At 46.9% G+C, this 26206-nt stretch overlaps 2 protein-coding genes across 6 annotated transcripts in view; both read left to right on the forward strand.

Moving 5' to 3' along the window:
- Positions 1-26206, forward strand: part of HLCS (holocarboxylase synthetase) — a 232744-nt gene that overhangs the window by 23929 nt on the left and 182609 nt on the right. For all 5 annotated transcript variants that reach the window (XM_064578993.1, XM_064579000.1, XM_064578982.1 and 2 more), the window contains 3 exons: positions 9124-9286; positions 10693-11639; positions 16944-17126. In XM_064578993.1, the coding sequence (XP_064435063.1) occupies positions 9124-9286; positions 10693-11639; positions 16944-17126 (1293 nt within the window). The remainder of the gene's footprint in view (positions 1-9123; positions 9287-10692; positions 11640-16943; positions 17127-26206) is intronic.
- Positions 13970-14525, forward strand: LOC135362643 (small ribosomal subunit protein eS24-like). The gene has a single exon (XM_064579014.1). It carries the CDS (start codon positions 14027-14029, stop codon positions 14417-14419), a length of 393 nt encoding a protein of 130 aa, XP_064435084.1. The 5' UTR covers positions 13970-14026; the 3' UTR covers positions 14420-14525.

Genomic DNA, 26206 nt, shown 5'->3' on the forward strand with positions numbered 1-26206 from the left:
GCCCAAGATAAGGCCAGAGGATCGATGGGGCTGGACTGTTGTGTGGGAAATTATCTAGATGCGGCAGTTGCTTCTAAGAAACAGGGGTGCCCGGCTGGCTACGTCGCTAGAGCATGCAACTCTTTATCTTGAGGTTGTGAGTTTGAGCCACACACTGGGTGTAGAGATTACTTACAAATAAAAATCTTCAAAAAAAAAAAAAAAGAGCCTGACCGGGCAGACTCTCCCAGCAGTACCAGAGTAGAGAAGCTTGCAGCCCAAGTTAAGATATGTGAATCACACAGCTCATTAAATCATTTCCAAACATGCAACAAGAAGCACGTGGGGAGGTCTGGGATTGGCTAACGCTTAGGATTAGGTGCCTGCCGCGTGGAAGGACTGCATCTCCGGATCCTGGGCTCTGCAGTGTTTACATGTCCTGCTCTTTGCTGTATATACAACCTTCCCTGCTGAGAGTGTAGTTGCAAGGGCCAGAGAGGAGGTTAAAGCAGGGGGCTCAGCAGATGGACACTTGTTCTGTTGGGGAGACTCAGGACCTGTATGCCTGGAAGAGCTGTGTGCCAGTTGTGATTTTCATCTGTTTCTAGGCAGACTACACACATGGGGCCCTCCTGGGTGGCTGACTTGGGGATGACAGAACTGTCAATCTGGAGATGGCATGATTTGTGTCTTGATAATAGTTAACATTTACTTGGTCTGTCCATGACTCTCTGACTAGGGGTAATACTCCCTTTTGTTCTTTCCTTTTTATCTGTGTTCATTACATGTATGTTCCATTGACGTCATCGATCTTCAGCGTGTCTTGTAAGTTACTAACTTGATGTATGAGTTGCGTCCATGCCGTTCGTTTTTCCTGTTCTCTATGTAGCAGAGCTGAATATTCTTCACTAGTACAACAAATGCGCCTAATGCACAGATCACAGAAGGTTTAAGTACACTTATTAAGAATTTGGGGCTTTGGGCGCCTGGGTGGCTCAGTTGGTTAAGCGACTGCCTTCGGCTCAGGTCATGATCCCAGGGTCCTGGGATCGAGTCCCGCATCGGGCTCCCGGCTCAGCGGGGAGCCTGCTTCTCCCTCTGACCCTCTCCTCTCTCATGCTGTTTCTCTCTCGCTTGCTCTCTAATAAATAAATAAATAAAATCTTTAAAAAAAAAAATTGGGGGCTTTATCCTAGGGACGGTAGTTTTTGGTGGATGGGGGATCATTCGTGCAGATTGGGAATGCGGCAGGAAGAACTGGTGGAGGGGCTGCTGTAAGGAATGCAGTTTTGTGCATTGTTTTGGTCAGCTCTGCTGAAGTAACAGATGATCCTAGCATCTCACTGGTTCCTAACAACAAATCTTGGTTTCTTGCTCGGCTTATGTGTAGGCTCAGCAGGTTCGCTGTTGCTCTTTCAAGCTATGATTCTGCTCCGGGCTCTGCTCCATGCATCCTTCTCATGCAGGGGCCCGGGCTGACCGAGCATGTAAGTCTGGGGACGTGCCATTCACGCGCTGAGTGGAGGGACAGGAACTGGCAGGAACTCAGCATAGTAGATTGTCCTGTGCGATGGGACTTCCAAGGCGAGATCCTAAGACCCTTGGCAGCTCCTGCCTGGGCTCTTGGAACTCAACTCCCTTGCTGCCAAGGAAGGACACTCCAGCTGGTGGGCAGCTCTAACTTGCCAGCTATGTGAGGGAGCCATCCTGGAAGTAGATCATCCGGGCCCAGTTGAGGCACCCTAGCCTCATGAAGCAGAGTTGAACTGTCCCTGCCAAGCCCTGCCCACATTTGAGACTGAGCAAAATAAATGAGTAGCTTAAGCCACTACATTTTGGGGTGCTTTGTTACTCCGCAATGGGTAACGAGAACACTTGGGATGTCTTTTTTTTGGGGGGGGGGATTTATTTATTTATTTACTTGAGAGAGAGAGAGCATGTGTGCGCACAAGCTGGGGGAGGGGCAGAAAGAGAGGGAGAAGCAGGCTCCGTGCTAAGCAGGGAGCCTGATGCGGGGCTCGATCCCAGGACGCTGGGATCATGACCTGAGCCGAAGGTGGACGCCCAACCGACTGAGCCACCCAGGTGCTCCACACTTGGGATGTCTTTTAAGACTTCTGCTCTTCCTCAGGTTGCCAGCATTGGTGGGATGGGCATGGGAAGTGGGCAGTGAGCGGTTGGGGAGGCTAATGCAGTACAACTTAGACGGGGGGCTCAGGGGCTTATGGGACTCCTCCAGGACACAAGGAAAGTAAAAAGGCTGTGACAACAAGGGTATTTCTCTTATTTTCTGACTGACTGACTCTCAGGTACTCAGAAAATTAAGGTCCCTGGGCCCCCCTCTTCCTGGGGTGTCTGGTCAGTCCTGGGTTTGCAGTCCCACGTGGTTTCACCCGCAAGCTTGTTGTGTCAGCTCTTGCTAGCTCTGTAGTCCTGACGTCCTTTATCCTGTCACTTGATTTTCCAACACCCTTCTCCTGAAAGCGCCGTAGGGCATATTATCTTTTCAAATAATAGAGCGTGAGAATGAAGTTTGTAGCCATCCTTTGTCCTCTGTGTTTCCAAACCTGAAGGTCCAGGGATAACCGCCTTCCTTCACTCTCCGAGCTTCACATTCCTCCCATGTCTGCGTGCCTCACCTCCTTCATCCAGTTTATCGCTAGAAATTTTAAAAACCTAGCGTGTAATTAAGTTGGTTTGGAAGAAAGGAATAAGAGCCAGACACATTAGCAACATCAAGTATCTGACTCCGCAGAACAGATTGTTTTAGTTTAAACTGAACTTGTTTCAGTCTGGGTTCTTCAGAGAAGCCGAGCCAGCAGGGGTAGGGGTGTGTGTGTGTGTGTGCATGCGCTTGTATGCATGGTGCGTGCACGCCCATATACATATATGTTTATATATATATATATACGTATATGGGGGGGAGGTGGCGGGGAGAGAGGGACAGAAACATTTATTTTAAGGAATTGGCTCACCTGATTGTGGAGTCTGCAGGTCCAGAATTTGCAGGGCCGGCCAAGAGGTGGGGCACCCAGGGAAGAGTAGGTGTGGCTGCTTGAGTCAGGGGGTCATCAGGGGGGCCAGAATTCCTTCTTCCTTGGGGGACCTCAGTCTTTTTCTCAGAAGGTCTTTAACATTTAAATCAGTGGACTTTGGTGTCTCCTGGTGGCTCAGTCTGTTGCACGGCCAACTCTTGATTTTTGGTTCAGGTCATAATCTTGGGGTCCTGGGATCAAGCCCCGCATCAGGCTCCATGCTCAGTGGGGAGTCTGCTTGAGATTCTGTCTCCCTCTGCCCCTCCCCCTGCTCATGTGTGCACGTGCTCTCTCTCTCAAATAAATAAATCTTTTATAAATAAATAAATCAGTGGACTTTGATTATCTGCCATAATGTGGGTGGGCCTCATCCAATCAATTAATCACATGTAGGGGCACCTGGGTGGCTCAGTCGGTTGGGCCTCCAACTCTTGATTTTGGCTCAGGTCCTGATCTCCGGCTTGTGAGATGGAGCCCTGCATCAGGGAATTCTCTCTCTCCCTCTGCCCCTTGCCTGAACCCCTCTTTAAAAAAAAAAAAAATTAATCTCATCTAAAAAAATACCTTCAGGGTCACATCTGGACTGAAATTTGGCGGCAGATCTGGGTACCGTGGCCTAGCTGAGTTGCGGGAGAACTTCAGCACTGCCCCCCCCCCACCCCCCCATGCTGCAGGCAGCCCTGGGAAGGACAGTTCACTGAAGAGCCACCCCTGGGCATGTAATGTAGTGCCCCTTGGCCCTGGGCCTTCCTTGTGGACTGTGTTGAGTAGAGCAGGTCCACCACTGCCTCCTGTCATCAAGGTAACTGCAAGTCATGAGCTTTGGTTATGGAAGGGATTTCTGCCAGGAAGTCCCTTTGTTTAGGGCTGACCAGGGCTTCCTCCGCTTTGATCTTCGGGAGTAAGCCTTTGGTGTGACTTCCCCTTTCTTTCTCCATCCCTTTGTTTCCACCCTGACATGCAAACTGGAAGCACCCTGTTTGCTTTTAGACAAACACCGCTGGATGCATGGGTGACAGCCTGGCTTTGCTTTGATGAAGGACACAGTGCAGCTTGGGGAGTTTGCATGGTCTGTGGCTCATGGACCCCGTTTCTACAAAGAGGAAATGCACTTAGGTGAGGGAACAGCTGGCTGAGTGGAGAAACCTGATCAGGGGCGGGTGTGTATTGTTCCCTGGCTGCTTCCTGTCCTTCCCCATGCTTCGTTTATCTCTCCTCCTTCAGGGCTGTCTGAGAATTTAAGTATTGGCTCCTTTTACACTGAATGCTTACTCTGAGGCCTTGCTGCGCACCCGTGCCCTCTCCAGCAGGGTGCTAAATCAGCGTTTGAACAACTGAACTCGGGGCCGGGTCTCCCCTGGCTGAGTATTTCTCCTCACGCGTGCATTGCCAGCAATAGCCCCGAGGACAAAGATGCTGTTAGCTTTGCGTGGGAGGTCGGTTGTGCTGTTCCTTTGCACGTTTCCCGTTCACCCTTCTCTGCAAAGTCAGCTCTTGCCTGCCAAGGCCAGAGTTTATCTTCTCATCCTCCTGAGCTGACATCCTTCCTCCATTCTCAAAGCTGGAAATCAGCTAAATATTTGTGCGAATTGTCAGCCTCTGTTCTCATCCTGGGTTAGAGGTGTCGGATGTGAAGTGCGCTGAAACGCTGGTCAGGGGAATCCAGCTCACTCTGGCTGCCTGTCTGGCGAGAGGTGAAGTCGGTGATCAGGTGGAGGGAAGGCTCCCTGTAGAGCTAAAAGAAAATTCCGAGGGTTCTCTTTCTCCAAATATTCTAGACCCATTAGTGGGTTTCAGCCTTTTGACCATAAAGACTTGAATTTATTGAGGGTTTCTCAGCTTTTTAATTTTTTTTTTAAAGATTTTATTTATTTATTCATGAGAGACAGAGAGAGAGAGAGAGGCAGAGGGAGAAGCAGGCTCCCAAGGAGCAGGGAGCCCGATGTGGGACTCGATCCCAGGACCCTGGGATCATGACCTGAGCCGAAGGCAGACGCTTAACCATCTGAGCCACCCAGGCGCCCGGTTTCTCAGCTTTTTAAATGGCTTCTCGAATGAGGAACATTAGATTCAATTTGAATTCTGTCTCAGGAGAGGAATGAGATCGTAAGGAATAAGATTTTGTGGGGTTGGGTTCACCCTTGGAGGGCCACAAACCCTTGTGATACCTAGAACTTTTTTCAACCCCCCCCCAAGCCCCTCCCTCACCCTCAAACCAGTTTTTGCCCACTCGGGGGATACGGTCCCCACTGAGAATACCTGCTTTGAGGACACCATGTTTAGAATAGTAAGTGCCCCTCTATGGATCAGGCATTTTGCGCATCACTCCCATTTATCTCTCCCAGTAACCTTGTGAGGTGGGTAATCTTGCCATTTCCACGTTACAGACAGGAAACCCAAGCACAGAGAATTTGAGTGACTTGCTTGGGTCCCTCAGCTATTAGCCAGAGGAGCCAGGACTCAGTTACGGGAGTTGGGCTCTGGAGTCCTCCCACTGTCTAGGCTGTCCTGGTGCAGTGTGGGAATAAGCAAAATGCCTTGATTCTTTTCCCTTTTTAAAATTGACTTATAATTCATATACCATAAACCTCATCCTATTGAAGGATACAGTTACAATTCAGTGGTTGTGCAGTCCCCACTATCTAATGCCATTTTCATTGCCCCAAAAAGAAACACGTATCCATCAGTGGCCACTTTCCACTCCCCTACTCCCTGGCCTGGCAACTGCTAATCTACTCGCTAACTCTTTAGATTTGTCTGTTTTCGATATTTCATGTAAGTAGAATCATGTAATATATGACCTTTCTTTATTGGTTTCCTTCGCTTAGCATAATGTATTCAAGATCATCTACGTTGCGACATGAATCAGTATTTCATTCTTTTTCACAGCTGAATAATACTCCATTGTATGCATATATACATTTTTTAAATTTCGTCATCTGTTGATAGACTTTTGGGTTGTTTCCACTCTTTGGTTATTATGAATAATGCTGCTGTGAACATCTATATATAACTTTTGTGTGTGTACATATATTTTCAGTTCTTTAGTTATATACCTAGGAGTGCAGTTGCTGGGTCATTTGGTAATTCTGTGTTTAACTTTTTATTTATTTATTTTAGAAATAGAGCGTGAGCGGGTGTGGGGTAGGAGGGAGAGGGACCAGCAGACTCCATGCTGAGCACAGAGCCCAACATGGGGCTTGATCCCATGACCCTGAGATCATGACTTGAGCCGAAATCAAGAGTCAGATGCTCAACCGACCAAGTCCCCCAGGTGCCCCTGTGTTTAATTTTTGAAGAACTATCAAACTCTTTTCCAAAGAGGCTGCACCATTTTATATTTCCACCAGCAATGTAGTAGGGTTCTGATTTATCAGCATCCTCAACAACACTTGTTAGAATCCATCCTTTTGATTATATCCATCCCAGTAGAGGTGAAGTATCTTATTGTGGTGTTGATTTGTGTTTCCCTAATGATTAATCAAGGATGTTGTGCATCTTTTCAAGTGCTTATTGCCATTTGTATATTTTCTTTGGAGAAATGTCTATTCAGATCCTTTGTCCATTTTTAAAAAGATTTTATTCATTTATTTGAGAGAGAGAGAGAGAGAGAGAGCATCAGCAGGGGGCTCAGGCAGAGAGAGAGGGAGAAGCAGGCTCCCTGCTGCAGGGCTCAAGCCTAGGACTCTGAGATCATGACCTGAGCTGAAGGCAGACGCTGAACTGACTGAGCCACCCAGGCGCCCCCCGCTTTGTCCATTTTTAAATTGGGTATTTTGTCTTTATTGTTGTAGGAGTTCTTTCTTTCTATATTTTTATACATTGTAGATACAAGTCTTTTATCAGATATGTGATTTGCAAATATTTCCTCCCATTTTGTGGATTGTCTTTCCACTGTCTTTTTTTTTTTTTAACGATTTTATTTATTTATTTGACAGAGAGAGACCAGCGGGAGAGGGAACACAAGTGGGGGGCGGGGGTGGGGAGAGGGAGAAGCAGGTTCCCCTCAGAGCAGGGAGCCCGATGCGGGGCTCGATGCGGGGCTCGATCCCAGGACCCTGGGATCATGACCCGAGCCGAGGGCAGAAGCTTAACGACTGAGCCACCCAGGCGCCCCTGTCTTTCCACTGTCCTGAAGCTATTCTTTGAAGCATAAAGATTTTGATGAAGACCCATTTACCTGTTTTTCTCTTTTGTTGCTTGTACTTTTGGTGTCCTATCTGTGAAACGATTGCCTTGTCCGAGGTCATGACAATTTACACCTGTTTTCTTCTAAGAATTTTGTAGTTTTAGCTCGTATATGGAGGATTTGACCCAGTTTGAGTTGATTTTTGTACCTGGTGTAAATGGCATGAGGTAGGGGGTCTATTTTTATTCTTTTGCATATAGATATCCCATTGTACCAGCACCGTCTGTTGAAAAAATTGTTCTTTCCCTGTTGAATTGTCTTGGCAACCTTGTCCAAAATAGTTATCTGTAGGTGTATGTGTTTATTTCTGTGCTCTCAGTTCTATTCCATTGATCTGTAGATCTGTCCTTATGCCAATTGGACCTTGACTTTTGAACTTTTGAACCCCACATTTCCTGGGTGAGTAAGTTCCCTCAAGGCAGAGGTGGCTTGGCTTGTGGGAATTCCCCCTTCCCTCTGTAGGTTCGGGATTTACCCCAGCGTTGGGCCTAGTATGTTTCATTATTTAGTCGTTTCTTCAGTGCTTTCAAGATGATGTTATTATATTGATGTCATCCAGCACTTTCTCATTGTTTTCAGCAAGAGTTCTAAAAACCTAACCTATCAATATAAAAAATGGAATTCAATATTATTTATCTCCGATTATGAAATTTGGGGCAGTGTATCCCTGAAACGATTTGTTTTGGGAAGTAGGGAAATTCTTCATGGCTTCTTAAAAAAGTACCACTCTACTTGCTTTTAAAGCCAGATTCATAATAGCTAATAATCTAGTGGCTTTCATCAGTTGAGTACTTTGCTGTCCCAGGCTTTCCGGGTTTCAGATGTGCTCTTGAATCTCATCAATACAATAAACCTATAAGATGACTGATATTCATATCATTGTTCCTGTTTTATGAATGAGGAAGCTGGGGCTCCAGAGGTTCTGAGACTTGCCCAAGGACACAAAGCGAAGATGAGCCCAGTTTGACCCAGGCCCAGGTTCTCGACTCCAGAGCCAGGCTCCTAACCTGCATGCCCTGCCCCGCCTCACCCCCCCCCCCCCCCCCGCCCCAGGGCTCCCCTTCTCCTCCTCCCGGGTTCACATTCTTCTCTTAGAAAAACCAGAACATGTCAAGGACTGAGTTTTTTCTGTGCTCATTTTCCCTTGTGGTGGGAATTTGAACTGGGACAGGCAGGAGGTCTTCAGACGGGACGGTCCTTGACAGTTGTTTTCCCAGTTGTAGGAATCAAGGAGGAGCCCCGTGTAGAACTTCTCTGATTCCTGGGCTGCAGGGCATCGGGAGCACCAGAGAGTATGGTGCCCAGGAAGGGAGGTGCTCACACGCACCTGGGGAGTTCTGGTGCAGTCGGTCTCAGACTGCACCAAAGCAAAGCTGGTCTCCGGGTTACATTATAAATCACTGGATATTGTGGACCTGTTGCTTTCTCCTATTTCCTGTTACTACAGGGCACACTGATGTATTTCCATGTCTGGAAAATGGCCCTCTCCCCTTTCAACTCCTTGAAAAGCGGTGGAGACTTCAATTGCTTGCTTTTAAAAGAGAGGGATGGAGTAACAGGGCGATGGGCATTAGGGAGGGCTTGTGAGGTGATGAGCACTGGGTGTTACACGCAACTGATGAATTATTGAACACTGCATCTAAAACTAATGATGTACTATATGTTGGCTAATTGAATTTAAATAAAAATTTTTTAAAAAATAGAGGGTTGTATTTAGTGCTTTGGAAGCCCTGTTGTCAGGTAGAAACAAGAATGTTAGAGCCAGAACAACTTTGACATTAAGAAAATGCAATATCCAGTAACTCATTATGTTTGACTCTGACTTAGGGGTGGGAGCTGAAGGGAAAAGTATCTGCTTAGTTTAGAGAAGAACAATCTCACTGTCTTTTTCTTCCTCCTCCCTCATCCATGTTTTCTCAGATTGTGAAGTGGTCCGACTGCTGTTTGCCATTAGCTTGCAGACCTGGGGATCCTTATCAATTAATCGCTGAAGCAAGCGTGGATGACTTCAGTAAGCTGGGGGTGGCGTTCATGGAAGACAGACTCCAGATGGCTGATGGATTGGTACCTCAAAAGATTGTTTGTAAGTGACCTTAGAAATGCTTCCATCAGGGGCACCTGGCTGGCTCAGAAGAGCAGGCAACTCGTGATCTCTGGGTCGTGAGTTGGAGCCCTACGTTGGGTGTAGAGACTACTTAAATAAATAAAAACTTAAAAAAAATATTTCTGGCATAGCAGGAGACCATTGGTTATTAGTTTACGGACTGTTGAACCCTCTTGTTCGGTGTGGCTTAAGGCTTATCTTCAGTTTAATGCAGTCAACAGGTGGATGTAATTGTAACAGTATGAGAAAAATGCATGTGTTAGGTTTTTTTGAGATGCTTATCCCAAAGTATATCGATAGTGCTTTTTAAATTATTTCTTTTTAAGTGGGCTCCATGCTGGGCCCAACATGGGGCTTGAACTCAAGACCCTGAGATCAAGACCTGAACTGAGATCAAGAGTCGGACCCTTAACCCACCGAGCCACCCAGGTGCCCCAGTGCTTTTAAGATTCTTTAACAAGGATTTCCCATAATTGCGTTATCCACAAGATGGCGTGCAAATGTAGAACCCATATAATATTTGTTTCCCATAATCTAAAAAATATAACAAGTTTCTAGACTATACTTACTGTGTTCGACTGGATGGAAAGCATAGCTGGTATTACTACAAAGTTCTAATTCTAACAGTTTTTTATTTAAAAAATATATATCACAATATTTTGGGATACATCTTTTTTTTCAGGAAACATGCAAAATGTTCTTTCTTAATTAGGTTTTAAAAATTGAGTTTCTGTGTCCATGAAAGTCTTCATTTGTATCTTGAGCAAAGGAGTGTTCCCAGCTCTGGAAATCTTTGTAAATCATTTAATTTCCCCATTTGGCATGTGCATGTGCCCAATACAATGTTAGGTGCATAGCAAGTGCTCCATGAATGTTTTTTGAATCAGTGATTGTAAATTTCTATTCCAGTCCTGAGATAAGATACTGGAAAGACCCTTTTCCCCCATTGATCCTATGAAGTGTCCCGAGAGCACCTTCTGCGTGGGGTATGCTGGGTACACCAGATATGTGCCCTTTTTGTTTCTCAGTTTCATTTTCTTATAGGAGACTGACACCCAAGAAATCGATTCTGTAAGTAAGTGGGCACAGAATTTACCTCTCTGAATCCCACTTTGTTCACCAGCCAATAAGGGGATCTGGGGCTTCCCGATTCACAAGGCAAAGGTGTTATGGAAATGTGGGATTTGGGATTTCACTGTCGGGAAGGTCGGGCGCACCCTCCCAGCAGGTGGGAGCAATGCCCGGTTCCAGCAGATGCCGAAGACTTGTGGTAGGGATGCAGGTGGGAGCCGGCGGGCGGAGTGCGGAGAGCGCCATGAGATTTTGAACTGAGCCGCGTGACAGACCAGAAGGGCTGATGATTGTCTTTTCTGTTCGTATTTTAGCAGTGCACTTGCAGGACTGTACTCTGAAGGCACTTGAGGATCAGGCCTCAGACAAGCAAGCCCAGACCCTACGACAGAATCCTGAACCTTCCGCTGAGAGTAAGCCTGAGCCGGACGCTATGGAGTGCATTGGTAGAGATGATCCCAAGGTTCTTGGTCCACAACGCACACTGGGGACAGGGAGTGCCTCTGGCAGCGAGCCTGCCGGGGAGGGTGACAGAGGAGTAGGCTCTGTCGAGCACTGTCCCCTCCATCTGTCTAGTTGCCATGAGTGTCTGGAGCTGGAGAACAGTACCATCGAATCTGTCAAGTTTGCATCTGCAGAAAACATTCCAGATCTTCCCTATGATCACAGTGGCAGTTCGGAGGATGTTGCTGATGATATCCGCTTGGAAGGAGAATGGAGGAGAGTCATCGTCACGGGAAAGGCCCCCAACATCCTCTTCTACGTGGGCTCTGCCCCCCAGAAATCCCTGGGCAGGTTCCAGGAGGTCCGGTCCGTTCTGGCGGACTGTGTGGACACCGACCGCTATACACTCTACCACCTGTCAAGGGAAAGTGCTCTCAGAGACCCGTGGTCAGACAACTGTCTGTTGTTGGTCATTGCCACCCAGGAGACTATTCCTGAAGACCTTTCCCAGAAGTTCATGGCCTACCTTTCTCAGGGAGGGAAAGTGTTAGGCCTGTGTTCGTCCTTCACATTTGCTGGCTTCCAGGTGACGAGCAAGAGCGTGCTCGAGGAAACAGTCCAGAGCTTGGTTTTCTCCAAGGCTGACCAGACCCAGGTGAAGCTCAGCGTCCTGAGCAGTGGCTACGTTTATGAGGAAAGCCCCGGGGAGCGCCTCAGCCTGGGCAAGCTGCAGGGTCACCTGGAGAATGAGGACAAGGACAGGCTGATAGTGCAGGTGCCTTTTGGAACTCGTGGAGGAGAAGCTGTTCTTTGCCAGGTATGGAGCTGGTATCCGTGTAGGGATCTTTGGGGATCTCTCAGAGAGTATGCCCTTTAAGGCTGAGCACCAAAAGGGTCAAGAGTCTGAGCTCCGTGGGGTACTTCTGATCCTTGGCTGGGACTTTTTTGCGGATGCTGAGTAGGTTTAGGTGAGGGCTTTCCTGTTGCATGAATATCGCATTTCACCAAAACACTCGGGACGGAGGAACGAAGCAGAAGGTGTCATGCTGATTAAAGACTGCTGGTTGACCGAAGATGAGTCAGAAAATTCTTTCTTGTTTTGCTCTATGCTGGTAATCATCTTTCCAAAATACATTAGTCTACTCTCTTGTCTCAGAGCACACTGTGGTCAGTATAATCGAACCTTTCAGTTTGTGTAGGGAGTCGAGTGCCTTGGGCTGGTGATTTTCAGGGTTCATAACCCTCACATTACAACATTGTGGTTGATAACAGGGATTGCATGAATGCTCACCAACTGCTGGGGTGGTGAGTGTTGAAAACTTCTCAGATCCTCAGTTCTTTTATGATTTTTGTCACTCTTAAAATCTAAATGCTGAGAAAAATTTCAGATAGAATTTTGAAGCGATTTCGATTTATGGCGCATTAATACAGTTGACCTTTGAATAACAAGGCTTTGAACTGCGTGGGTCCACTTGTGTGGAATTCTTTGGCTAACTACAGTATAGTATTGTAAATGTGTTCTCTGTTCCTTATGATTTTCTTGGTAATAGTTTCCTTTTCTGCAGCTTACTTTATTGTAAGGATAGAGTATATAATATGTGTAATATACAAAATACGTGTTAATTGACTGTTTATGTTATCGGTAAGGCTTCCGGTCAACACTAGGCTGTTAGAGTTAAGTTTTTGGAGAGCTGAAAGTTATATGCAGATTTTCCACTGCATGGTGAGGTTGGCCCCCTGGCCCCCCACATTGTTCAAGGGTCAGCTCTATATAGGTAAGGGAGAAGTGGGAAGGGAGAAGAAGGGACATGCTACTTCCCTCCCGCTCCCTTCCCAATCCTTTGGCTCATCTGCTGTTTTTTTTCTTGTTTCTTTCTTTTTCCTTTTCCTTTTTGGTTTGTTTAAGCAGATGGAAGCAGGATAGACAGTTTCCAAATTCCTGATCATTGACTGCAAACTTTTTTAACACCTCAGGGCAGAAAGTTTTTATTAGAGTTAGATGAACCCTTGTCCCTAAGGATTTGTTATCTCATGAGAAAGTTAAGTAGAGGTAGATATTTTGCCCAGAATAGTTCCCAGGATGAGTGTAACAGATTTTGTTTTATTACAGGGATCTTTTTGTTGAGTTGGAGAATCATTTCCTTTTTTTTTATTGTTTATTTTCATTTCATATGCTGTCCTAGGAGCTAAATCTCTTGGCTTTTCTGACCAAACTTTCTTCAAGGGGTCATAAATTTGTTTCTTTACTCTTCCAAAGCCCATTCGTTTGTTCTTAAGATAATGCTCAGTCAAAGATGCATATAATTTAAAAATCTGGCCATCAGAACAGACGAATGCGTACAAGCCAGGCAGGTTTCATGTAGGCTGCAAAGCACATGAATTAGTTTGGAGGCCTCATTAATGTTCCTCTTATCTTTTTCTCTGCAAAGATGGTAACTATAGCAACTGCGCATTCTCAGAAAATCCACTTAAAAACCCGACTTCCTAGAGCCGTATTTCAGTTTTGAATGGTGACTTTTACTACCCCTGTGCGCAGACTTGTGCTAGAAAATTGATTCGGCACTGCCGCGATCCATTTCTCTGAGTGACATGGCAACTCCGCTTGCTACCCCATTTGCATTGACCCCGTTGCTGTCATAAAATTTGATATTGCATGCATTGCTCTGGGGAAAAAGAGGCAATACGATGCAGCTTCAAAAATCAGATTCAGAGGATTAGAATGTCATTTTTGGTTTTAAATGACTTCCAGTCTCTGTGTGACAGGGTCACTGCTCTCTGCTCAGACCTCAGTCACTACGATACCTTGCCGCCAGGAGCGGCCAATAAATGTTATCATCGAAGGCTGGTTAGTTTCCTCTTTCCCTGGTCAATTTCATAGTCTTCATCTCTAGTAAATCGAGTAATGATGTAACCCAGTAAGAGGGGCAGAGCACTTCAAGGGCAAACCACAGCCGCGCGGTGGATGGTGGTCTCACGGCCAAGGAGCTGCCTTGGACGCCTTTACCGCTCATCGCGAGGAGAAAGGACATTATCGTGTGCTTGCTGTGACGATCAGGTTTGCAGGGGACATTTAAGGCTGCGGATTAATGCTGACCTTGGATTATCGACTGGACCAGGACTTTGGCATGAAGTTGCCCACATGGACTTAAAAATATTTTATTCCCGCTTTTTTCCTCCCCGGCTGCTTGAAGCTAGGCCGCCATCATGAACGACACAGTAACTATCCGGACCAGGAAGTTCATGACTAACCGACTACTTCAGCGGAAACAGATGGTCATTGATGTTCTTCACCCCGGAAAGGCAACAGTACCTAAGACAGAAATTCGGGAAAAACTAGCCAAAATGTACAAGACCACACCAGATGTCATATTTGTGTTTGGATTCAGAACCCATTTTGGTGGTGGCAAGACAACCGGCTTTGGCATGATATATGATTCCTTGGATTATGCAAAGAAAAATGAACCCAAACACAGACTTGCAAGACATGGCCTGTATGAGAAGAAAAAGACATCAAGAAAACAGCGAAAGGAACGCAAGAACAGAATGAAGAAAGTCAGGGGGACTGCAAAAGCCAGTGTTGGTGCTGGCAAAAAGTGAGCTGGAGATTGGACAACAGAAGGAGTAAAGATGCTGCAGTGGCTTTATCTGGTTGTGCAGATTTTTCATGAGAGGATCAATAAACTAAGAATGTTAAAAAAAAAAAATATTTTATTCCCTTACTTAGCGTAGCGCATGGAAGGATGGTCTGGCTTTTCGAGCAGGGTTTCTCAACCCCGGCACTGTTGACATTTCAGGCAGGTCCTGCTTTGCTGTGCAGTCGTCCCGTCCCGTGCTCTGTAGGGTGTTAGCCGTGCGCTACCCACCAGATACGACGCATAGGTGGCAGACCACCCTCCACCCCCTGCATTTGTGACTGAAGACGTTTTTAGGTCAAAAAGCCTTAATTTTAGAAGAAGCCAAGGTATAGAAATGGGCCCATCAGTATGGTAACATTATTACAGCCAGAGGACGAGACGCATGTTGGGTCCCACGGAGGACCAGGAGGCAAATCCAGAAGCACACGGTCTCTGTCCTGTGAATTGAGGTTCAGAGACAGAGGAGGTCTCTCTTCTCGCGTCCGTTGTCGAAGCAGCTACTGTCAAAGCCCACGAAAGCACTCCTCGCACAATGTCCATGGCCATCTTCTCTCTTACCTCCTGGAGCCCTGGAGGCCTGCTCGTGGGGGTGAGCCCACCTTTTCCCCCTTGGCCTCGCTCAGGTGTGACTGTGAGTTCAGCACACCCCACTGCGGGTGCTTCTTGGATCTTCTGTGTATTCACTCAGGCATCACGCTCACGCCCTCTCCTCTGGGCCCAGGTGGGGGGAGAACGTCGCTCATTTTATTTCTGCCACCTGTAAGGGGTCACCTCCAGGAGAGCCACTGGTTTTGTCCACCAGAGAGGAGAGGCCATATTTAGGGAGAGAACGCAGGGAAGGAGACTCGGATTCGGATACCTTGAAGGATTTCACTTCTCTGCCTCCGCCGCTCTCCGCGGCTGTTTAGAGGATGGACTCACTCCTCCTGGCCGGCAGGAGCAGCCCTCGGCTGGCCCACCCTCGCCTGGGGCCGTGCTGGTCTGTCTCTCCAAACCTTTAAGACTGGCATCAACTTTGCACAGTTGGACCACTTTGGACAGGATATTTGGACAGTATTTTTGACTTGGTTAAGTCTTAGGTGGGAATTGAGAGATACTACATTGCCTGAAGGCTGTGGGCACCTTGCCTTTTATTTTCATCATGCTCCTAATAGTATCAGGTCAGGAGCTCTGCATACAACAGAAATCCACAGCTGATTCCTGGCAAAGGCAAAATAAAGCAAACATGCTTAGGTTGCTCCATATTCTGGCACCCTCCACGGCTCTATGGCCAGTTAAAATCTGATCTCAAGGGCGCCTGGGTGGCTCAGTCGGTTGAGCGACTGCCTTTGGCTCAGGTCATGATCCCAGGGTCTGGGGATCGAGTCCCACATCGGGCTCCCTGCTCCGCGGGGAGCCTGCTTCTCCCTCTCCCACTCCCCCTGCTTGTGTTCCCTCTCTCTCTGTGTCTCTCTGTCAAATAAATAAATAAATAAAATCTTTAAAAAAAAAAAAATCTGATCTCAAGAGGACCAGAAGTTCTAGTCTGTTCCTTTACACCAAAGCGCACACCAATGATTGGAAAGTTCTAGCTGAAGGAGCTAGAAGTTCTAGCATGTTCCTTCAGACCAAGACACAGACCGTTTGTTGATTGGTGGGGCTGTTTTATTTATTTATTTATTTATTTTTTAAAAAGATTTTATTTATTTATTAGAGAGAGCGAGCATGAGCAGGGGGAGTAGCAGAGGGAGAAGCACACTACCGCTGAGCAGGGAGCCCGATGCGGGGCTCGATCCCAGAAACCCTGAGACCATGACCTGAGCCAAAGGCAGACGTTTAACCGACTGAGCCACCCAGGTGCCCCTAGGTGGGGTTTTAATTTTAAGCGCACAACAAAGCCTGAACTAGATAGAATTCCGGAATCTTAAATTCAATCCAGGTGAAGGAGGGTGGTGGGGCAGGCCTTTCTGGGGTCCCCCAAACCCCACATCTTCTATTTTTGGATGCCTGCACACACTCTTACATTGGTGAATGAGGCTACTGTCCTTCGTGGTTTGTTTCCTGGTGGTTATGACTATAGGTGGAGTGAGAGTTTGCACACGACCCATCACGCCTCCCGGGGTTCAGTAGCAACCTTAGCTGGCTTCTCGGTACAATCCTATTTCTAAGTGTTCTGGTAGAGTAATCAAGTTGAGCAACTTGCCGAGGTCCCCCAACTGGTTAGTGATACAAGTTGGGACCCGGGCAGAGTCTGAATACAATCCAGGCTTGTGTCCAGCACCACCTTTCCACCCAACTGCCCAAATTTCAGTTGGCTCCTGTGAATTTTTTTATTACTTTGTTGTGACTCTCCATATGGTCAAGTTCAACGTTTACATACTGTTGATGATCAGAAGGATTTCTGTTGAGGTTTTCAGAAATGCTGGTAAAGACATTGTTTCTCCTAAGGTCGGCAAGTGCCCGGATTCACGATTCACGATTTACGAAGCAGTGTCTTTTTCCCGCAGGTGCACTTAGAACTACCTCCCAGTTCTTCAGTGGTGCAAGCCCAAGAAGATTTTGATCTGCTCAAATCAAGCAATATTAGAAGATACGAAGTCCTTAGGGAGATCCTGACAACGCTCGGCCTAAACTGTGACATCAGACACGTTCCTGCCTTAACCCCTCTTTACTTACTGCCTGCGACGGAGGTGAGTGTGTGCTCAGGCAGGAAGGGGACGACCCCTCGGTCGCCTTTCTTCCAGACGGCGACCCTGTTCTTTCTCAGTGGTCTCGATTTTGATTTCTGTTTTTATTTGGCCTTCAGGTTTGGGAACCGTGTTAAAGATATCCAAGTATAACTGATATTTGTGGTGTTTGTAGGTAAGGGTGGGAGAGAAGACTGTTGGAGGTTAGAAGGCGTTGTATCTTAAAGATCACGGCCTATCCACTTTAGGGGGCAGAGGGTCACTCTTTTATGTGTCAAGAGTGTATTTGGAAACCACAATTTATTCATTTGGGATTAAAGACCTTTGTTTTGATCCGGGCCTTTTTCAGGGAATTTTTGGACAGGAAAAATTCATTTGTGCTGATGTCTGCCCTCTTGTGGCAGAAGGGGCTCCGAGTTCAGTTTCTATCCTCTCGTTGTGTCTAAAAGGGAAATGCCTGTGGAGCTGAGAACGTATTCAGGAATTTTTCTGGGCTTTTGTCGGCATTTGATGCCTGTGGTTGTTACCTGGTTTGGGCTGGTTGCCAGATTCTTAGGGATGTCTCCTCCTACTAACCTCTTTGCTTTGCCAAGCTGTCAATCTCTTATTGATTGTGGCAAGGTATTTGGAGGTCTTTTTCCTGTCTCCCCTACATAGGGAAATTTGTGAGTTTAGTGATATAACCCTGCAGTTTCAGCAAATGCCTGATGGTCCAGGTGACTCTAAACACCAAATTTACCTGCTTTCTCTTGAAAAGAACAAAGTATACCTCCTACCTCAATATTTTTAAAAGAGAAGGAACTCCCTTTTGGGTTATACTCTATCCCTTGGCAAACTTAGTTGTTGGAGGAGAGCGGAGCTGTGGGCTGTCTGGTTGGGATGTGCTCACTTGGAGAAGACAGCTATAAACTCCACGTGCGTATAAGATTAGGATACCTTATAGGATTATATGAGGTTTGCAAGAAATAATATATGTGAATGTTTTGTGTAAATTATATTATTTAAAAGACAGTCCAATTATTAATATTATTAGTTTGGAGTTTTAATAAGTTACATGTGTATAATGTACCTAGTGCCTGTTATCTAGTCTAAAAAGACGTCAGGTAATGTTTTAAATTTTAAAAGTGAATGATATTGCAATGGATTCTTTTTCCATTTAAGAAACATTCTTTTATTTCATTTTCATTGTTGTTTTTAGCCAGTTTGTACTCTTTTAACTTTTTTATTTAAAAAAATTACTTTAAAAGTTTATTTATTTTAGTAATCTCTACACCCAACATGGGGCTCGAACTTATAACCCCAAGATCAAGAGTCCCATGCTCTTCTGACTGAGCCAGCCAGGTGCCCCAAACTCTTTTAAATGGGTGCTCTCGGAGATTCATGGTATGACTTTGGTTTGTGCCTTTATCTTGGGACTTCAAAACTCCACATCTTTGTCTCTATTTTAAATGTTCAGTTAATAAAGGAAAAGCATCAGATCCAACTTGTGACTTATATTAAAATAAAGTGTGTCCTCAGAGCTTTCCCTCCTATAGGTGGCCCACCCATCGCCCTCCCACTTTGGAGGGATGGGGCAGAGCCTTGTGGGTAAGGGTTACTGGTCCCAGGGGAGCTGTGACTGTCACTCTCCTAAATCTTCTCACTCCCTCCTTTCCTGGTCATCGAGGGCTGAGACCGGTATGTGAGGAAATGCCTGCTTGTTCTGAGGTCCCGAGTGAGATAGACCAGTGACAGTGCTCCTTGACCTTTCCTGGGAGTTCTGACCGCACTGGTCTGGGGACTCGCCCCTCTGGACTCCTGGATGTATCAGTGAAGAAGAGGCTGTGTTCTCAAGGTTCGAACTCTGGGCATTTCCCGTGGTTCTTTAGGATGGGTATAACCTGAAACACCTAAGCAGAGGCTTTGTATTGCGTGTCTGCTTATATTAATGTACCCAGTAGATGCTTCATGGTTTTGTCCTTTCCGTTCTTTAAACTGCGTGTGGGTGGGGGGGATACATTTCCCCTACTGATTGGTGACCCTGACTCACCAACCTTGGGAATGAAGTGCTTGAACAAGATTAAAGCAAGTATTCATTCTATATACAGACACACGACACCCCACACAGACTCCAAGGCTACCAAGTTCCTCTTTGCATAACAAGTTTGGTAAAGAGCAGTTTCCAGAAATGTTCTCTTCTCATTTTGGGTCTCCCAATTGGTCTGGTTGCTCTTGGATCTCTACACTGTGGATTACTTTTTCTCCCGACTGCTTTTCTCTGAATTCCTTTTTACTTGGGGAGCCCAAGGAACCGAGTGTGTGAGCATGCAGTTGTTGTGTATATCCTCATTTCTTAGTTTTATCGTCTCCTAGAAGACTTTGAATCTGCAGTTAAAGGAAGTATAAGAACTCAGGGTGTTAGAGTATGTTTTCCTGGAATACAAATTCTTTGAAGGATTATCATGCAAATGAATGTGAAGGTAAACTGATCCACACCTTGATGGTCTTTCTGCAGGCAGCTGCATAATTCCTCGGGGTCTTCTCCTAATGCCGAGGTGGAGATATCTAGGAACATCTTCTAGTCATTGTGCAGGTGGCTCAGCATTTACAGATAGTTGGGGATGACAGATTGGGAAGAGAGCTGGGTCGTACATTCTATTTGGTTTTCTTTCCTGCAGCCTTCTTACTAGATCTCATAGATCCCCATGGAATTAAGGCACGTGGAGAGGATGTTGTCATCCCAGCATCTGCACTACATGGCCCATCCTTAGATTCATCACCTGCCCTGTATGTAGATTCCATGCCTGCGCTGGCTTCGGGCTCCGGCTACTCTGTGCTGTTGGGAATCAACCACCTCTCACCACACGGTGTTGCTGCTGAGCTAGGCTGCCTGTGAACAGACTCCCTGGACTGGAAACAGCTCAGACTTTTTTTTTTTTCCTCTCTGCACCAGCTCCACATACTTCAGTAGTTTTCCATTATATTGGTGGCACTTTCTTTTGGATCTATAGGAATTATTTCAGCGTCACAGTTAATATTCACCTTTCATTAAGCATCTTGCTGTGTACTAGGTACTGTTCAAGGAGGGGATATGAAAGAACACAATAAACACACTAGTTATCAGCTGTGTTTACAGAGTTTGGTGCCTAGGCCCTCGTTCTGTATAGCAAACGGTACAGAAGGTTTACGAGGTACCTGTGAGCTTCCACATCGCTCCGATACAAATGGAAAAGAAAGCATGGTGACCCAGGTAGAAAAAAGCACTCACCCAAAGAACAGTCGATTCTTGGTGTTTGCTGGGGATGTGTTCTGAGACCTTTCCCGGCACCCACATGCCCCAGCAGCATGTGATTTCCCCTATAAAATCCACTCATGTATGGCCTCGTATGCGTCACCATGCATGACACCACGAGGAGGCAGGGCTTGGCTGAGGTGTGGCCTCTGGGTGACCGGGGACTTCCCATTGAATCGAAACTCCCACGGGGCAGGATTGAAATTCAGGCCTCAGCAAAATTATTGCTCTGTCCAAACAAAACACACAAGCACGTGTACCCCACCAGTGTGTCTACAGAAAAAAAGACTGGAGGGAAATACAGAAATCTAGGGTATATTTCTGGGTGGTGGGCTTTGGGGTGATGATACTAAACTTTTGTATGTCCTAAATTTTCTGTAACGTACATGTATTATTTTTATAAGGAGCAAAACCGGTTATTAAAGATGCACACAGATTACTCTCACTGGACTTTGAAGGCATCCCAGAAACGGTCACAACTTGAGTGTTGAGAAGTAAGGACTCTTGTGTAGATATTGATAGTTTATTTAATATTCGACGTCTATATTAGTTACTTTAACAGCGTTAGCTTTGTTAGTAACGCCTTGACTCTGTGAATGGCCAGCGATGGCTACGCTGCTGGGTTTAATCGGGGCTCTCACCTTCCCGGCGGGTGCCCCCGGGCCTCAGCAGTGCATTCACGCCTGCTTCTGGGGGTCCTGGCGGAGGCTCGTAATTCGAGTGCCCCCAGCCCTGCTTGGATGTTTCTCGATGGAACCCTTCGAACTGTTTCTCAGAGAAGACACAGCTGTGCTGACGTCTCCACAGGGAGCCCTTTCAAACAGCTAACTTCCTTCCCGGAGGTGTGAGTAGAGGGAGAGGCTCAGAGGACACGCGGCTGACCCCGGATTACTGGGTCACCGCCACACTGACCTCCTGCCCCTGGTGCCGGCTGGTGGTGCTGCCGGCAAGTTAGCAGGAATACCTCTTTCCTGTGGGGGACCCGTGTGTGTGTGTGAGTGTGTGTGTCCGATTTGATAGAAAAACACAGCTCGTTCCCTTGCAAAACCTAAAGTCCCACGGAAAAACTCACTCTCCCGTTTCCATTTCTCTGGGCTCTGTTTCCATGTTTGTCTCTGCCGGGGGGGGGGGGGAGGGTGTGCAGCGAGCCCGAGGGGTTTGTGCTTGGAGGGGCAGCTGGTTGATTGGGACAAGCCAGGATGGGATCTCAGTGGGTTCCTTTCGACCCCCCAGCCGGACCAGGGGAGGGGGGAGAGGATGGGAGTGCGCACAGCCTGCTTGGCATGCTCCCCTACCCTGGGACATCATTGCGTGGGGTCTGGGGCTTTCTGAAACTACAGACCTGGCATTCTTTTGGGCATTCCTTGTGGCTGGTAGCTGATGGTATGGAGGCGTCCTAAGACAGAGGCGGGCAGGACGGTGGCAGGAGTCCTGCCAGAGAGAGGGTATGCGGTTCCTTTGCCTTGGGGCTGTGATGTAACCGTAACAAGAAGTGACAACGGGGGTTGTTTTTAAAGCAACCCGGCAGAAATTGTCATGTTGTGTGTAATTTCGGTAGTGTGGGTGTTGTGGGATGGGTCCTCTATGCTTTAGAACAAAAACTAGTATCACATTTCATTTTGATTCAACCCCAAATCATTTGCCGTGGAATGCCTCCTCCCCCACCAAAAAAGCAGGTAGGAGTAGTTTCAATATCTGTAAAAGTATTAAAATTTCCTAGTGTAGTCCCTTCCACCCATGGAGCTGCTTTTCTGATGTTGGTTGCTTTAGGAAGAAACCGAGACTAAATCATACCACATGGTTCTTATTCTTCCTTCTCTTAGCTGATCTCTTCGTTTAGCGAACATCTGAGTGCCTACTATGCGTGAGACCTTTCTGTGGAAGTCTGGAAAACAGACACACTCCCATCTCGTGCCATGCCGTATAGGAAACCAGGTGCCTCCCCAGGTGTCTCGGCCTCATCTGGACCTCACGGTGGCCCTGACAGGTGGGAAGCCAGGGCAGGGATCCTTAGCCTCGGGAGAGCAAGCCGGGTTGTGGAGCAGTGAAGCATCTCATGTATTTTTCTGCGTTAATTGAAATTCTCTAATTAAAAAAAAAACAAACCCTTGCTTTCCATGTTTTAGCTTAGTATTTGGCATAGCAGCCTCCCTCTCTCCACCTTTAATCTTAGTTCTGAATCTCAAGCAAGTACAGTGGGATGGAAACTTCCAGTGTTCCTTTAAAACACAGCTTAGAAAATAATTTTTAGAGATCCAAATTAGAGAGAAACTCAGAATTCCAGGTGCGCCCCGATGGAGTTTGACACGTGGCTAAACGCGGTGGTGGGGTAGCTATTTTATACTACGGCCCGAGCTAACGAGCGGCTAACAGATTAAAGCACGCATTTAAAAGCTTTTATAGCTATGAATGTTTAGGGGGTCTTTCATATACCTTTCTCTCCTTTCTTTCTTCCTTCGCCTAAACTGGAAACGCTTTGTTCATTTTAACTGACTTCCTGTTAACGCACACAATGCCTACATAGCAAAGATGACATGATGGGTTTGGACGTTGAAATGCAAAAGAGGCAATACATGGGGTGTTTTCCTAAGCTAAGGCAAGTCTGCCTTTTGTGGGGAGAGGCTTTTCAGCTACCTTATAGACCGAATTGTTATTTGCATCTTACTTTCACAAGAATGTTTCCAAGATGGGCGCCTGGGTGGCTCAGTTGGTTAAGCGACTGCCTTCGGCTCAGGTCATGATCCTGGAGTCCCGGGATCGAGTCCTGCATCGGGCTCCCTGCTCGGCGGGGAGTCTGCTTCTCCCTCTGACCCTCCCCCCTCTCATGTGCTCTCTCTCATTCTCTCTCTCTCAAATAAATAAATAAAATCTTAAAAAAAAAAAAAAAAAAAAAAGAGAGAAAGAATGTTTCCAAGAGACTCCTGCAGAGTAAATACCTCTGGGTCGCAGCCCAGGCAGGGACCGATAGGGTGCTTGTGGGAGACCCAGGCGGACGCCGCTTCGGTTGATTTCCACTTGGAGTGGGTGCTGTTCTAGTTCCGTTCCTGCCGGCCAACCCCGGGGGAGAGGGGTAGGCGAGAGGGAGCGTCTCTCCCTACCGTTTCCTTCTGCGGGTAGCACCCTATCCAGGAAGGGCGCTTTTATTTCCTCAGACTATTTATATCCACTGCTTATGCAGTCACAGATCTGTGGATGGGAAACAGGCCCTTTTGGAATAAAAAGTCCTCCAAAACCAAATGCTTTCTGTCTCCTACACCAGCTCCCTAATAGCTGCCATGTGTGAGCGGGTACGGATTATGGCCTTGCCTCCTGGGGAAGTCGACTGACGCTGTCTCTAGAAGTCTTGCAACGTTCTTAGGAGCAGAATTTTTGTCTCCCAGGCCTACAAAGTACATCCCAGGGGATGAGCCCACACTGGCCCTGGGGGGGAGGGCACGGCCAAGGGTGCCCGTGGTGGCCGCCGAGTGCTGGGGCCGGTTCTGCCCAGCACCGAGACCTGAGCACCATGGATGACCGTCCTCCTGCAGTTTTCGGGCGTGGGAATGACAGGCGGGGAGCACGTTCTTTTTCCACTCATGCAAAGAATTCGGGAATGTCGCTGCGGGAATTGGGCTGTTCTGAAAAAGTGTTGGTCACGTTTCGGGGTTTTAGAACTGACAGCCCATTTGTGGCCCCGGATGGCGTGTGATCTTGTTTCCCCTGCCTGTGCGGGAGGGTAGAGGCAGCCCCGGGTGCCAGGGTGGTGGTGTTCTGGGACCTCCGCAGGGAGGCTGGCTGGGGCCGTCCAGGCCAAGATCTCGCTGGCTTCCTTGCGAAAGCCGGCCAGCGTGGCGGCAGGAGAACCCGGCTAAGGTTAGTCTGTCTGTCTGTCTCTTTCTCTCGGAGATCAGACAGTGCTGCAATCACTCTCAGTGTGTTCTCGTTCTGGCTCCCCGCAGCTGCCTACGAGGAGGTGCATTTTTCCAGATGCTGAGGTGCCAAGTGTGGCCTCACACGGCCTTCCAGATACTGGAAGTTTCTAGAAAAACTCTCTGTGATCCTCCTGCTTGTGTTGTATTTTTCTTTCTTAAAACGTTTTCTGGCTTTGGTTTAACCATATACTCAGTGGAAGAAATACTGGAGTATAGACTGTAATTTTGGTTCTTACTGATTGTCGGACATCCTGCCCCTCATAAAAATTCTAGAGTTCAGACCCCATTGGGTGACTTGAGGAACGTGGCTTTGCATGAAAACATTTTAGAGCCTTTAGAATATTTGTTTTAATGGGTATTTTTTAGTGGTATTTGAGTCTTTACAATTTTAGCATGTGAATTAACCTATAAATAAATTTTAAACGAATGAATAAATTGAATATATGCATATATTCCTATGTTTGCTTTAACCAAAACTTCTAGAAAATGCTTATAAGATTGCTGAAATAGAACCTTCGTTTGCAGAGAGGTCTTTTTCCCTGAGGATGAGAGAAGATTTAGGTGAAAATATCTAGATTCCTGCTAAAACGGAAACATACTTTCCCATTGGCACACGGAGATGTACAACATGATCTTGTGGTGTGGGTGTAAGTTCTCGCGTGTGTCTCCTGTGTGTGTGTCCGGGTGTGGGGAGATAGGGCTTCTGGGTAAAGAGAAGGATTGTGTTGGCACGTGGCTCTTGCACCTCCTAGGTTTAAATTCAGATTCTAAATAGAATATCTTGCAAACGCGGACCAGGCATCCCCGGTCAGCAGGATCACCCAATTCTGAATGGGCGCCTCGCTGGGCTGTTTGTTGGTGTCAGAAGCGCGAGTCTTTCCTGCGCCCTGAACTGTGAAAACGTGTAGTTAAACCCACTTGCCTCCCATAGGCAAAGTAAAAGTTTGACAATTAAAATGAAAATTAGAAGTGAGTATTCTAAGAAAACTTGTAAAGTTTTCCTTTTTTAATGCCATAGGAAAGTATTTTGACAAGTTGTTTTCTTGTCTTTGAGCAGAAATGAATCCTCCATACAGCAGTTTGTTAGTAATTGGATGATGGCACCACTAATCCCCCTTCCTGTTTTTATTCTCAGTAAATAAGGAAATGGGGCTTTTTTAAAATTTATTTGACAGAGAGAGAGCGAGAGAGGGAACACAAGCAGGGGGAGTGGGAGAGGGAGAAGCAGGCTTCCCGCTGAGCAGGGAGCCCAACATAGGGCTCCATCCCAGGACCCTGGGATCATGACCTGAGCCGAAGGCAGACGCCCAGCGACTGAACCACCCAGGTGCCCTGGAAATGGGGCTTTAAAAAGAAAACACCAAATTGTGGTTTTATAAATTAAAAATGATGCTCTGTTTTTTTTTAAGAATTTATTTATTTGAGAGAGAGAGAGCATGCGAGCACAAGCTAGGGAGAGGGAGAAGCAGATTCCCTGCTGAACAGGGAGCCTGACACGGAGCTCGATCCCAGGACCCCGGGATCATGACCTGAGCCGAAGGCAGACGCTTCACTGACTGAGCCACCCAGGCACCCCGATGCTCCATTTTTTTGAGGGATGGGGGAATGGGGAATGTCCAGACTCTTTCTGCCTTAGAATTGTCTAGATTATTACTCTAGTGCTTTCCACAGGCATGAATATTGAGGTTTTTCCTCTGGCTTTTTTAGTCTGTAGAGTGCCTTACAAGTCAAAGGTCTGTAATTTTAAAGATTCTCCTCTTTTGGGGCGCCTGGGTGGCTCAGTCGTTAAGCGTCTGCCTTCGGCTCAGGTCATGGTCCCAGGGTCCTGGGATCGAGCCCCACATCGGGCTCCCTGCTTGGCAGGAAGCCTGCTTCTCCCTCTCCCACTCCCGCAGCTTGTG

The sequence above is a fragment of the Mirounga angustirostris genome, unplaced genomic scaffold (assembly GCF_029215605.1).
Source record: "Mirounga angustirostris isolate CCGP_5_RB_7025 unplaced genomic scaffold, mMirAng1.0.hap1 SCAF_1, whole genome shotgun sequence".
In the NCBI taxonomy this organism is placed as follows: Eukaryota; Metazoa; Chordata; class Mammalia; order Carnivora; family Phocidae; genus Mirounga; species Mirounga angustirostris.